General features: G+C 55.3%; 1 protein-coding gene across 1 annotated transcript; it reads left to right on the forward strand.

The window, feature by feature from the left end:
• The first annotated feature begins 3904 nt into the window (after window positions 1-3904).
• Window positions 3905-13490, forward strand: MUC20 (mucin 20, cell surface associated). Its single transcript, XM_062181099.1, has 5 exons — window positions 3905-3980; window positions 5202-6362; window positions 9535-9632; window positions 11741-11792; window positions 13384-13490. Exons 1-5 carry the CDS (start codon window positions 3905-3907, stop codon window positions 13488-13490), a joined length of 1494 nt encoding a protein of 497 aa, XP_062037083.1.
• Window positions 13491-13931: the final 441 nt, after the last annotated feature.

Raw genomic sequence — 13931 nt, forward strand, 5'->3', positions numbered from 1 at the left:
TATACATGGAAAACTACCCAACAATGAAAGACAGCGATGCACTGTTGTTACCCACAGCGGAGAGGGGGGAGAGAATCTCACATTGACAACACTAAGAGAAAGAAGCCAGGGTCCATGTATGTGATTCCATTTACACGAAGTTCAAAAGCAGGCAGGGTTAATCTATGATGACCAAGACAGGAATGGTGGTTGCACTTTCAGGGTAGAGGCCAGACACGGACTGGGAGGAAACACAGGGGAGCCCACTGAGGGGCTGAAATGCTCTGTGTCTCCGTCTGAGTGGCGGATGCATCCTGGGTGGGCCATAGTGACAGGAATGAGCAAAGGAACAAAGCGTGGTCGGACCTTCCCTATTCTACACCCCAGGGAGATAAGACTTGGTGCGGAGGAGGGGCCTGTATTTTACAGACTTCCCACACCTCTCCTGCAGTAACTCGGCCTGCTGGGGTCTCATCCACACAGTCTGCCTATGCTCAACATCCAGAACCTGGGAGCACCTGTTCAGACCGCCCCCCCGAGTTGCTACCAAAATTGTTTAAATTTATTTTTATTTGTTGGAGAAATAGAGGTGGAGAAGACTACTGTCTCCTGGTTCACTCTCCAGGTGCCCACAGTGGCTGCGCCAGGTCAGGGCCAAAGCCAGGAACTCAGTCTCCCACGCAGATAACAGGAGCACAATTGCTTGAGCCACCACTGCTGCCTCCCAGGTCGTCACTGGTGGGAAGCTGGGCTCAGGAGCAGGAGCTGGGTCAAACAGGTGTCTTAACTACTAGGCTAACTGCCTGTCCCTAAAAATTATCTTAAAGTGAAAAACTTGAGCTGCAGAGGATGCAGGAGAAATGGTACCCGAATTTCCCTTAGGTGACTAAAACACAGCCTCCCCAAAACACAAGTGCTCAGGCAGCTTCCTGCCAACCCAACAGCCTGGGAGACAGACTGTCCACGCCATCAGCATGCAGAAGCCCAAAAGAACCTCCCGTGCTTTCCCACGGGAGCCCCAACCCCTTACCCTTTTGTTTGATTTGTTGCATAGCCTTTGTCTCTGGCTACTCAGCGACTTTCTCCGTACTGAGCAACTCACACGCACACAGGTAAATAGAGTAGGTAGTTTTTTCTTGGATAGTCTGCAGGCCCCCAACGACTGGTCCCAAGTTGAGAGCGGAGAAAGACTTTCCTCCTGATAGACCCGGAACACCCGTGGCCCGTGGAGCTCAAATCACCGATCTGCCACGCTGTATGTCAAGGACATTTAACCAAGTGCATGCTCCCATCGCCCGAGGCCCTTGCCCAGGGCGGATTCACCCCTGGGTGCTCCTGGATGGGAGAGCCAGACCTGAGTGGTGCTGCTGACAAGCCCCTCCCTCAGGTGTTCTGGCTGGAAAGCTCGAAGTCAAGATCCTTGAGTCCTCTCTTCCGACATCCCACAGCAGTCTGGAAGGCAGCCATGCTGGTTTTATTTAAAAAAAAAAAAAAAAAAAAAGATCCAGTCAGACCACTCCCCAGCTTTTTCTCTGATACCCCATCCTACGGGATCAGAGCCACCCCATCTCTCAGCTGCACCAAGGTAAAAGCCTCCTAACCCCCCGTTTCTCCCTGTCCTCACATAGCTGAGTTCGGCCCCAGCACCCCCTGCTCAGAACTCGCCAGCAGTCTCACCTCCCCAGACCCCTGAGGCCCCCGAGGCCCTTCATCAGCTGCCCCCTCCCTCTGCTCCCCCTACCCCAACCCTTCCCTCTCATGGCCCCTGCCTCACTGGCTTTATTGTGGTTCTTTTTCTTTTGTTAAAAAGTTATTTGATTTATTCGAAAGGCAGAGAGAGAGAGAGAGAGAGCGAGAGAATCTACCAGTTGGTTCTCTCCTCGTATGGCCTCAGTGGCCATGGCCAGTCTAGGCTGAAGCCAGGAGCCCTGAACTCCATCTGGGTGTCCCACATGGGTGAAGGGCCCCAGCACTGGGGCCATCTTCTCCTGCCTTCCCAGACGCATTAACAGGGAGCTGGATCGGAAGCAGAGCAGCTGGGACCTGAACTGGAGCTCTGATACAGGATGCTGGCGTGGTGAATGGCTGGTTAACCAGCTGCGCCACAACGCCGACCCCTGGGAGCCGAGTTAGACTGAAAATATGGTCCAGAAATTTCTATGTAAGATTGTTCTGGTCTCGAACAGCTGTCCACTTAGGCTTGGAAATCCCCCAGATACAAAGGAAGCCAGTGCAGGCCAGACCCGACACCCCAGGGCAGCCGTCGCTTGGCTTCCTCTCCAGGGGGCGCCTCATTTCCGCATGGGCAGGCAGCCTAGAGCTGGGCTCTCGATGCTTTAGGTGATAACAAGCAGAAGGAAACGGAGAGGGGAGCTCCCAGTTGGGGCGAGGAAGGCACCCTGAATACCTCTGGAGATTAAGCCTTGGTCGAGGGACCCACCTGCTGCTGGAATGAGGAAGCCCTCCCCACCGGGGTGGGGCTGCCAGAGCCTGGGGTTCTCCAGCTCCACCTGGGGTGGGCCTCAGGCTGGGCATTGCTCCTAGACAGGACCTGACAGAGTCAGCTCTCTGCACGCCCCGTCTTCTCTCCCCACCCGAGACCTTCCCAGGGCCCCCTGCTCCATCTATAAAATGCAGCGCTGAGGTTGAGTGGGGGGATGGAACTGGGCCTAAGGTCCCCAACCACGAGTGCTGGGTTGCATCTCACAGGGGTCCCTCAGCTTCTCCTGGGACAGTCTTCCTCCCCAGGCCCAGGGACAGCTCCCTCCTCCCTCCAGGCAGCCCCGCCCTTTACCCTAAAGTGGGTGAAGTTCCGGAAGATGGTGTTGCATTGCACGCTAAAGAACCCTGAACTGCAGGGCCAAGAAGACCTCAGAGCTCTTGAGTCCAGAGAGGGCAAGTAATTTACCCCAACTCACACAGCCCCTGGGCCACCATCTATGGCAGAGCTGGACACAAAACCTGAAGCTTCTGATCCACTTTGCAAGCTCCTTCCAGGCCTGAGGTTTTGTGGTCCAGTGATGCCCATCCACCACGAGTCCTCTGCCCAGAGCTGAAATCCCCGGAGTGTCCCCCTAGCAATGGCTACAACAGCAAACATCCTTGGCCCCTTGAGGAGTGAGACTCCTCTCTAGGACATTTGAAAATACATTCCGAAGCTCCACTCCTGGGCTTGGCCAAAACCCCCTGTTGTCCCTAAGTCTTCACCTTGCCCCCCCATCCCCCCCAGACCCCGAGGCCTGTAGCTCCAAAAGTTGCTCTCCCTCCCTTACCCCTGCATCCTGGCTGTGGCACCCCACCACAGAATCACAGGATGTTGAAGATGGAAGAGTGTGGGAGATTAGAGACCTGCGCCACCTCGGTGAGCTGTTCCCGCCAGACCTCAGAGGGCCATCCCTTCTCTCTAAGGCTCCAGCACGGGAGGATGCCAGGACTCTCATGTATTGAGCACCTGTGCACATTTTTGAAACATCTCTGTTGTGTAGCAGGTACTGGGTAAGGCTTTTACTGCCTCATTACTACAATAGTATAGTGTTGCAGGCAGAATGCCCATTTTATGGATCAGAAAGTTGAGGTTCTGGGACCAGAAACAAAACTCAAGGCAACTCTCTATGAAGCTGGGCCCAGGCCTGGGGGGCAGGCAGGACAATGGAACAGCATCTGCCATGGCCTCGGAGCAGGACGGAAGGGCGAATATCCCAGTGCAGATGACTCCAAATCGTTACACTGCACTTCCGAGAGGGCAGGGGGATAGGCCGACAGCCCTGACCTGCCTGCTCTCTGCCTGCGCATTCTGTGGTTGCCTGCTGCGTCCTGGAAACTCCCCAGCCACACCTGGCCGGGCAGCTGCCCCTCCTCCCCGGGTGGAGGAAGCAGGAAAAGGCGGCAGGAGGAGGCAGCGGTGGTGGACGGCACCCCGGCCAGGATGGGCTCTCTCCGGGGCCTGGCCCTGCCGCTTCTCTTCGTGTGCCTCCAGGCTGGGGCGCCTGGGAGCTCCGCAGGTGAGGAGGCGGTGGGGGGGGCTTGGGGGAGCGCTCCAGGGTGGGCAGCCCTCTGTGGTGCCGGCAGGCTCCCCTGGGGTAGCTGTGAGTAACCCACAGCTCTCCCAGACGGGTGGTAGTTGGAGGGCCCGAGCGCTGTGAGCCGTGTGTTGTCCTGAAGACCGCTATGGGTTTGTGTTGGGGGGGGGTGGTGGTGGGAAGAGGCAGTGGAGGGTGGAAGGTGGAGGAGGCGGTGAGGTGCCAGCTGGTGACAGTGCTGCCAAAGCTAGGATGTGGCTGAGAATGTGACCCTTCGAGTTTATTTCCTAGCATGGATTTCCTTCAAAAGACAATTATTGTGTGACAGCCGACTGTCACATGCTCTGGGGGGAAGGGTGGATGCTGGGGGCAGGGCGTGTATGGAAGAACCGTGCTAACACTGATGTTCACTCCAGCGCTGTGGCTGCTCCGCGGGACAGGGCTTCCCGACACTGCCCCTGTCTTCCTGGTTCATATGAGGGGTCTTCATGATCTTTTAAAAAAAATATGTATTTATTTGAAAGGCAGAGTGATGTTGGGAGGGCAGAGGGGAGAATCTTCCATCTGCTGGCTTATTCCCCCAATGACCACTACAGCCTAGGCTGGACCAAACTGAAGCCAAGGGGTCGGAATACATATTTGGGCCATCATTTGCTGCTTCTCAGGTGCATTAGCAAGGAGTTGGCTCAGGAGCAGAACAGCACCCCAAACCACCATACCACAAATTGTTTGAAGCATCCTTATATGGATGAAAAAGGAGGGGTGGTGTTTGGCACAGTAGCTAAGATGCTGCTTGGGGCACCCCCATTCCATATCAGAGCGCCTGGGTTCATGTTCCAGCTCCACTTCCAACTTCAGCTTCCTCCTGAGGTGCATCCTGGGAGTAAGCAGGTGATGGCTCAGGTGGTTGTGTCCCTGCCACCTGCCTGAGAGACCTGGACTGAGTTCCCAGCTCCTGGCATTGGCCTTCTCCAGCCCAGGCTGTTATGACATTTGGGGAGTGAACCGGAAGATGGGAGAAATCTGCTTCTCCCTCTCTGCCTCTGTCTCTCTGTCTTTCAAATACATAAAATAAATTAAAAATTTTAAAAAAATAAAATTGAGAGAACATCCTCCAACAGCCTCCAGGGTACACATAAGAGAGCTGGGTGAAGTCCGTGCATAGAGAGTTGGGGCTCACAAAGTCAGCCTTACCCTCCACAGGCCCCAGCACCAGTGCACCAGACCCTTTCTTGACAGCAAAGACCACACAAGCACCTGCTGGGACTGCCGAGGCCAGGACCAGCTCAGAGGGAACCTGGCAGGCCACTCACCTTGCCGAGACCTCAGTGCCAGCCCACGCCACTTCGGAAGCTCGGTCCCTGAGTGCTGAGATCTTTGCCAGCACCTTCATCTCAGCTGGAACTATTTCAAAAGCAGAGACCAGGACCAAGACCATTTCCTCGGCAACACAGCCCAGAACCCCGACCAAGACAATACCTTCCAAGCTCATGGCTGTGATCACCACCTCTCTGGAGACATTAGCTACAACTGGCGTAGAAACTGGGCTGACCACAGTGGAGGCCAACACAGGCAGCGGTCCCACAGATGCCGTCCTTGACACCTTTTGCACCGATGACAGCTCTGAAGAGGCAAGGAGGATCCTGGTTGACATCGTGACATGGGCTCACACCTCCCCGGGGGCTGGGGGCCTGCCTCCAGGCAGCAGCTCCTCCTTTGACAACTCGGTTTCGGTCATCACCACCTCCCAAGCCCTGGCACCTGACATCATGACAGCCACCAAGGCCTTGGTTCCCTTCACCATTACCCACGTTGAAGTTACCACCAGCAGCCTGATGGGGACAGGAACGGCTGCCACCACCTCTGGGACCTCCAGCACTACAGGAGCAGAGGCCTTGCCCACCTCCGGAACCACAGCTTTGTCTGCCTCCACCACGGCGGCGTCATACCCCCCCGACACCTCGTCCTCTGCCGAGACCTCAACAGCCTGTAGCACAGAGCCAGCGACTTCCTCTGCTACCGGCTACTCTGCCATGGGCCACAGCCCCTCGGAAGCGGTGACCATCAACAGCTCTGTGTCCTCAGACAGCACAAGCAATGGGCTCTTTCCCACCCACAGGCACTCTCTCCCTTCTGCCCGTCTGACTACAGCCAGCAGCAGCCAAGAGACACACAGCACTACAGCCGAGACCACAACCTCAGCCGAGACCACAACCACAGCCGAGACCACAACCTCAGCCGAGACCACAACCACAGCCAAGACCACAACCTCAGCCAAGACCACGACCCCCCCAGAGAGCACAACAAAGATCCCCGTGGCCGTGCCCTTCACTCCGACAAGGAAGACCACAAAAGTTGATCCAGGTAAGTGCCCCCGCCACGTGTGATTCTTGGGGATTCGGGCTTCGAGGCCTTCAGGATGTCACCAGCCCCACTGGAGAGTGGGGAGGGAGGGAAGACCCAGGGGCCCACGCGGAGCCCCCTCTCTGCTGCTGCCTCCTCGTGACCCTCTCGTGGTTCTTGCCAGTAACAAGCAGGTGTGTGGAAAGACTGCAGAAGCAGTTTGGAGAAGTGGTTTGAGATCCTGGCTCTGCCCGTAGCAGCCTGAGTGACCTTGGACAAGCAAGCCTGTCTCCCTCTCTGGGTCTCAGCTTCTCCATGTATAGTCAAAGGGGCTGCATCGAGTGAGCCCTGAAGTCCTCTCCGGCTCTGATCTGATCTTTCACAAAGCAAACTGTTCCGTAACTACTCCCGTGCATCAGGCAGGGCCCCTGATTTTATTTAACAGACGTGGCTGCCATGCGTGGCAGCCTCTAGTTCAGCCGTAGCCACACAAGCCCCTGGCCCAGGCTGAGCAGCTGGGCCTCCAGGAAAGTGGGGCTCACTGGATGTCCTTGCTGGAGTGTGCGCCATCAAGAGTGACTTTAAATAACTAACTAGAGTGACAGTTGGAGAGTTTAAAGCTACACCTCCGAGACAACAGGTACTTGTGGGCAGAGTCCGTTGTCAGAGGCTGCTGGCCAGCCCAGCCCCTGGTCCTCCTGCAGTTCCCATCACACTGACCCTGTGCGGCATCCCCATCTCTGCAGATCCTCAGCTTTCTGGGAGGTGAAATAAAAATATTACTCACAACCGCCCTACTCGGTATCTTTTGTGTTCCTGGCTAAGGAATTGTGAGAGTATTTCACAGCCAGTAAGCATTGGTACCAAGTGAATGTCCTCTCGGATACCAGGCAGGGTGCTGTGAGTTTTGCATGCTATCTCTTCCAGCCTTCCAAACTATCCTGTCAGGTGCAGGGGGATGGCAGTCTGATGCCCAGACTCATAGTCACCCTATTGCACTTTGATTATTTAAAGCTCAGCTCATAAAACATTTTTTAAAAGATTTAATTGTTTGTTTTGAAAGTCAGAGTTACAGAGAGAGAGAGAGAGAGAGGTCTTCCATCTACTCGTTCACTCTCCAGATGGCCACAACAGCCAGGGCTGGCTCAGGCCAAAGCCAGGGGCTTCCTCCAGGTGTCCCATGTGGGTAGCAGGGGCCCAAGGACTTGGGCCATCTTTCACTGCTTTTCCAGGCACACTAGCAAGGAGCTGGATGGGAAGTGGTGCATCCGGAACTTGAACCAGAGCCCATATGGGATGCTGGCAGAGCAGGTGGCAGCCTAACCCACTACACCACAACATCAGCCCCAATATTTTTATTTTAAAATGCTTTTCTTTATTACTTGTTGATTACATAGTACATTCACATGATTAAAATTTCAAAAGGGGAGGAGTCTAGCGCTTAATTTGCCTGCCTCCCACATTGGTGTTCCCCAGGTTTAATTCCTAGCTCTGGTTCCTAACTTGAGCTTCTTGTTAATGTAGACCCTGGGAGGCAGCAGATGATGGCTCAAATAATTGGGTTCCTGTCACCCATGTGGGAGACTCAGATTGAGTTCCCGGCTCCTGACTGTGGCCCTGGCAAACCATTTGGGAAGTGAACCAGAGGATAAGATTGTACTCTCTTTCTCTCTCTCTCTCTTCCATCTCTGAAACTTAAAAAAAAATTACATTCAAAAGGTAAAAAACAGTCCACCATAAAATGCCTTCCTCCCATACCTGTTACACACACAGAGAGAAGGAGAGGCAGAGAGAGAGAGGTCTTCCATCTGCTGGTTCACTCCCCATTGGCCACAAGGGCCAAAGCTGCGCCAATCCGAAGCCAGGAGCCAGGAATTTCCGCCGGGTCTTCCCATGCGGGTGCAGGGGCCCAAAGACTTTTTTTTTTTTTTTTTTTTTTTTAACAGGCAGAGTGAAGGGGCCCAAAGACTTGTGTCATCTTCCATTGCTTTCCCAGGCCATAGCAGAGACCCGGATTGGAAGTAGAGCAGTTGGGACTTGAATCGATGCCCATATGGGATGCCGGTGCTGCCGGTGGTGGCTCTACCTGCTACACCACAGAGCCAGCCCCTTATCCTCTGTTTCTATGCAAGGGGAGTGTATGGTAAATCCAGCTCCCTGAGATAAAGCTATCATTTTGGGGGGAGGAAGGGAAGAAAAGATTTTTGTTCACCTTGTTATTCTTTCAAAAAATTTGTTTATTTGAAAGGAAGAGTGGGGGCTGGCATGGTGGCGTAGTGGGTAAAGCTGCTGCCTGCAGTGCCAGCATCCCATATGGACGCCGGTTTGATTCCCAGCTGCTCCACTTCTAATCCAGCTCTCTGCTAGGGCCTGGGAAAGCAGCTGGTGTTGAGCAGTGCATCTCTCAAGCTTGTTCATCTCGCGGAATTGCAACGTCCTCCCTGTTTGTTAGCAATCCCCCAGCTCCCCCAGAAAGCCGTTCTTTCCACGGCTGCTCAACGTTCCCTGTCGTTTTCCCGCTATCAATGTGACCGGTGCTCCACGGAGAGGCACTGAGGTTGTGTCCAGTATCTTGTCATGTCGGAAGATCGTGCAGGAAATAGCTCATCTCCCACGTGAGTTATTTTCTGTAGGATGATCAATTCTACCAGTATTGTGCAGGGAAGAAAGGACTACAGGGCAGCGGGTAAAGGTGGGGAAATTCGGGTTCAATAAGACAGAGCTTCCTGCTGAGCCGCTGAGCCAGGAAGGCTGGGTTAAAAGATGTGGTCAGCCCTCCACCAGCCTAGAGCTGGGAAGGGGCCGAGGCCTCCCTCAGAGACCCCGCCTCCCTGGCGCTCTCCCTGCGTGGGCCCTTCCCCTGCAGCCCCACCCAGGCCCTCCAGACCCTGAGAGTGTTTAGATCCACTTCCGGTTCTCCTTCTTCACCCTCCCCTTTTAATTTCACAAAAGGCACTGGTGCCTTAAGGCCTGGTTTTGTCCCCTCGAGTTGGGCTGGCACCACGGTGGCCGTAACTATCCCAGGTGGGGCAGCCTCTTTTCGTTCCGTGTCGCTGTCAGAAGCTTCGTGCACAGGGACACGTCTACACCGGGGAGACACCCAGATCTGCGGAGCCTGGGGAGCTGCAAGCACATGTTGATGCTTTAACGGAATTAACAGGGTTTTCATCTCCCTCTGATTCTCAACCCACAGGCGGAGCTGGGGCTGGGGGCTTCCTCCTCCTGCGGCTGAGCGTGGCCTCCACAGAAGACCTCACTGACCCCTGGGTGGCAGGGAGGCTGATGCGGCAGGTGAGTGGGGACTCTCTGCACGGGGGGACATGCTCAGGGGCCGCAGGGTGAGCTGCAGGCTGCAGAAGAGCGAGGCCCACCCTGGGCGGGGTCTGGTGCCTTGTGGAAGACTAGCAAGTGCATCTGAGGACCCCTGCCTGGCCTTGCTTCTGCCTGGCTTCTCTGTGTCCCTCACTTCCCTTTATTGCAACATACACAAATCCTCCCCCCCTCCCCCCAGCCTCAGTTCCTTCAGGTCCTAGGAATCGCAGGAGGTCAGTGAAACTGAGGGGTGTGTGGGCAGGGTTACTGGAGGCAAATGACAGAAACCCGGGTCATCGCGGCCCAGGAGACCCTGGAGTGGTGCTTCCAGCTCAGCCATGGCTGAATCCAGCAGCTCCAACATGATCATGAAGGCCTTCTCTTTCTCGCCCTCTTTTACCTCTGCTCCCATCATTCTCCACTCTTCCCCACCCTGTGTATGGAAAGGTGGCCACGACAGCCTTAGATTCACATGGCATTTGCCCCTCCCCCAAATCTGCCTGTATTTTATTGGCCTGCAACAGCCACCGTGACTGACAGCTCGAGCAGGCCCATGCACCTTGAGAAAGGCCCCAGAGGAAGTGGGGATTTGAGGCAGAACAAACCCATAGATGTCTAGACAGGGACCAGGATTAGGCTGTGTCTGTGTGGTCTAATTCCCCGGTCATTGGACGGTTTCCAGTGGCGAAATTCTGGGTCAGGGCTTTGGGGGAGGGTGTGAATCGCTGGGAGACTGGGCTGGGTGAGCTCAGTGCAGACTTCACCGGCCCAGCCTCTCTGAGGTCTGGCCCCCCTGCTCTGCAGAGTAGGAGCTGGAGCGCGATGTAGCCGGAAGTGTCTAACTCTGTCCACAGATGTGACCGGGGCCTGATGCACCGTCTGATGCGGAGTGTCCCTTGGCCGGGCCCCTGCGCATGCCTCACACTTGCTTCTAGCACCTCACAGCATCGTCAGCAGGTGCCACACCAGTGGTTCAGGCTTGGTGCCACCCCTTGTAAGGGCAAAGCTGGCAGCGGTGCCAGCTGGGGGCCTCCTACCAGCAGTAGAATCCGCGGCTGGGCTGCACAGAAGAGGCAGTCAGCCCTGGCAGTTGAGGACTGGAGATGCCCATTGCAAGAAGGATTCTTTGTTGCAGCAAAAGAGAATGACTGTGTATCCTTAGTAAGGGATTGGCTGGCCGGGTCCCAGGGTGCATAGAATCCAAGGGATGCCAGAGGAGCAGCCTTGAAAACCAGGCAGCAGCAGCCCAGGGTGTGCAGTGTCTTGGGGCTAGGGCCCTTCTGGCTGGGACTGTGTCAATCTTGCTGTTGCTAATAGAAGCCGGCACAGGCCATGACCGTCTGCTGCCTGCACACGCAGCCAGTGGGCGCTCCCTGCTGCTTTGTCTTTGGGTGACTTCTTCCAGGGTCAGAGTCCTGCGTGCTAATATCCAGTAGTCTGAGCGTAGCTCTTGTGCCCACATCTCACTGCCAGGAGACAGGCAGAGGGAATGTCTGGATGCTAGAGTTCTCAGAGTGTCAGGGAGGCTCCTTAGGGCTCCTGCAATGAGGGGTCCCCTAAACACAGCTTGAGAGTTTGTTGTGGGGCAGCCGAAGGAGTGGCAAATGCCCCGTGTGCGTGATAATCGCAGTAGCAGATGGGGGTCCTTCTGGAGGAAGGAGGCTAGGGGTGAGTGTCGGGTCTGAGCCCCAACACAGGAAGCTACTCAGAGGCCAGGAAGAGACCTGGGGGTTGGGAAGCAGCTCAGAGAGCCCAGGGGCAGGCGGCAGGCCGTGCGCATGTTGGGTGTCAGTTCATGCTGGGGGCTGGCTGATGGTGTGGGCTCAGAGACAGACTGAGGGCTCGGGAGCCATGCAGATCTGGGTGTGACTTCCGTGTAACTGTCACCTCACCTAAAAGAAGGATAACGATACCGGTCCGAAGGTAACTTTGAGGTGTCAATGACATCAAGTGCGGGAAGCCCTCAGCCCGCGTTCAGCCCAGGGGAAGGCGCAGGAAGCACCGCTGTGTTCCCTGTGGGCGCTCTCCCATTGCGTCCTCGTGTCCTGCCCAGTGGGGAGCTCACGGGGCTCCCTCTTGTCTTCCAGCTCCACCGGGAACTGCACAGCCACATGCCCGCCATCCAGGTCTCCTTGCTGCGTGTTGGGAGGGCCTGAGGAACACCAGCTGCAGCCAGGAGGGTCCTGGAAACCAAGGACAGTGCTACCTGCAGCCCGGGACCCACCAAGGCTGCGGCCACTCATGGAGCTGAGGTTTGCCTGGACGTTTCTGGAAAAGGTCAGCTGGCCCATGCCTCTTACCCCAGGCACTGGGTCATGTACCGGAGTGTGTGTGTAAGGGGTAGGGGCTTCTCCTGTTCCCAGAAGTGTTCTTGGACTTCCCGTGGTGCGTGTGTTATATTTCAGTAAAGAGTCCTGGTCACCCATCTCCTGTATTGAAATGACACACAGTGTGGCCCAGCGGTTATCCGTCTGACCTGCAGGCATTGGGCGTTTTTCTAACGCAGGGATTGTGTGCATTCTCACAGCTCCGCCAGTTCTGGGTTGGAATCTTGGGGACAGCACTTACTGAGTGCACCGTAAGCTCCTCCGGGTGGGGGGTCTCATTGTCCCTCCTGGTTTTCCCTGGTCCTGGTGGAGCACTGCTCTGGTGGTCCATCACAGAGAATGTCTGCTGAATGGACTTCAATTTCAACTTCTGGACACAAAAAGCTTTTAAAGTCTGCCACGGCCAGTGTTGTAGTATAGCAGGCTAACCCCCCGCATGCAATACCAGCATCTCGTATGGGCACGGGTTCAAAACCTGGCTACTCCACTTCTGATCCAACTCTCTGCTATGGCCTGGGAAAGCAGTAGAAGATGGCCCAAGTCCTTGGGCCCCTACACCCACATGGGAGACCTGGAAGAAGCTCCTGGCTCCTGGCTTCAGCCTGGCCCATCTCTGGTCAGTGCGGCCAATTGAGGAGTGAACCAGCAGATGGAAGATCTCTCTCTCTCTCTTTCCCTCTTTCTCTGTAATTCTGCCTTTCAAATAAATAAATAAATAAATAAATAAATCTTAAAAAAAAAGGAAAGTCTGCCAGACTCAGCTATAATCATGTATCGCATAACGACAGTTTGGTCAAGGACAACCCACAGTACCCTCCTGAAAACCATCTAGTGACATCACAGCAGCCCCAGTCTGTGCGAGTGCATTCCATGATGTTGGCACAACAATGCCGTGAACCAACAGCGCATTTCTCAGAACGCTTCCCTGTCTCCGAGTGCCAGGTGACCATATTCCTCCCACAGCTCCCAACCCATGGGATTAAATCTTCAAAAATTAAACGTGGCTAATTGGTTGTTACCTATCATAAAAGTAAAAAATTGCTTATGATTTATAAAAATTTTTTAAAATCCCCAAAGACTAAGATAAAGAAGTGATAACGGGAAAAGAAAGCCAAAAAAAAAAAAAAAAAAAAAAAAAAAGCCAAAAACAACAAGAGAACGCTCCAATCCCTCCTCTGCTCCGCAGCCCCTGTAATGCATGCGCTCAGTGGCCTGCTCCGCCTCTCCACCGGAGTGTGGAAAGGACACCTCACGTGCGGCATTTCCGAAACAGCGGTCCTGGTGTTTCCCCCTGCACCTGCTCTGCCTGCGTCACCCCCATCTCACTGCATCTCAGTTTCGTCCTGCAGTGGTTCGCGCCAAACTCCATTCCTTCTTCCCCCTTCTCTCACTGCGTACCTCAGGCCGTTCTGTTGGCTTCCAGACGGGCACACTGTGTCCCAAATCCGACCCCTCCTCAGCGTCTCTGCCGTCACCGCTCTGGTGCAAGGTGCCACCGTCTTCGGCCTGACCGCAGTCCCTGGGTCACTGCAGGTCTCCCTGTGCCCGCCTTCGTGCCACTGCAATCTGGTCCCCACGCGTCAGCCAGGGCCAGCGTTTTACAGCATACGCACACCGTGCCGGTTCCATTCAGGGGAAAGCAGCATCTGGCAATGGCCGCAAAGCTGTGAGTGAATGGTGATCTGCACCCGCCTCTGCAGTCCTTGACTCGCTCAGCGCTCTGCAGCCTCACTGACTGGGTTGCTGGTCCCTGAATGCGTCAGGCCTGCTTCTGCCTCGGGCCCTTTGCACACCTTGCTCGGCCTGCCTAGGAGGGGCTGACTCCTCCGTCTCTGTCTCCCTCTCGTCCTTTCTCATGGAGGTCTGCCCTGACAACCCTATGTGAAAATCCAGCCCTCCGGCTGCTGCTTGCTTGGGTTTTCTGCATAGCACCACTGGCGACTCGATCCCA

The sequence above is a fragment of the Lepus europaeus genome, chromosome 2 (genome assembly GCF_033115175.1).
Source record: "Lepus europaeus isolate LE1 chromosome 2, mLepTim1.pri, whole genome shotgun sequence".
In the NCBI taxonomy this organism is placed as follows: Eukaryota; Metazoa; Chordata; class Mammalia; order Lagomorpha; family Leporidae; genus Lepus; species Lepus europaeus.

Bases quoted from the DNA above. Each gene is read 5' to 3' on its own strand.
- MUC20 (XM_062181099.1), top strand. From the start codon at position 3,905: ATGGGCTCTCTCCGGGGCCTGGCCCTGCCGCTTCTCTTCGTGTGCCTC. The intron at 6,363-9,534 runs GTAAGTGCCCCC...CTCAACCCACAG, and splicing joins GACCACAAAAGTTGATCCAG to GCGGAGCTGGGGCTGGGGGC. The intron at 9,633-11,740 runs GTGAGTGGGGAC...CTTGTCTTCCAG, and splicing joins CAGGGAGGCTGATGCGGCAG to CTCCACCGGGAACTGCACAG.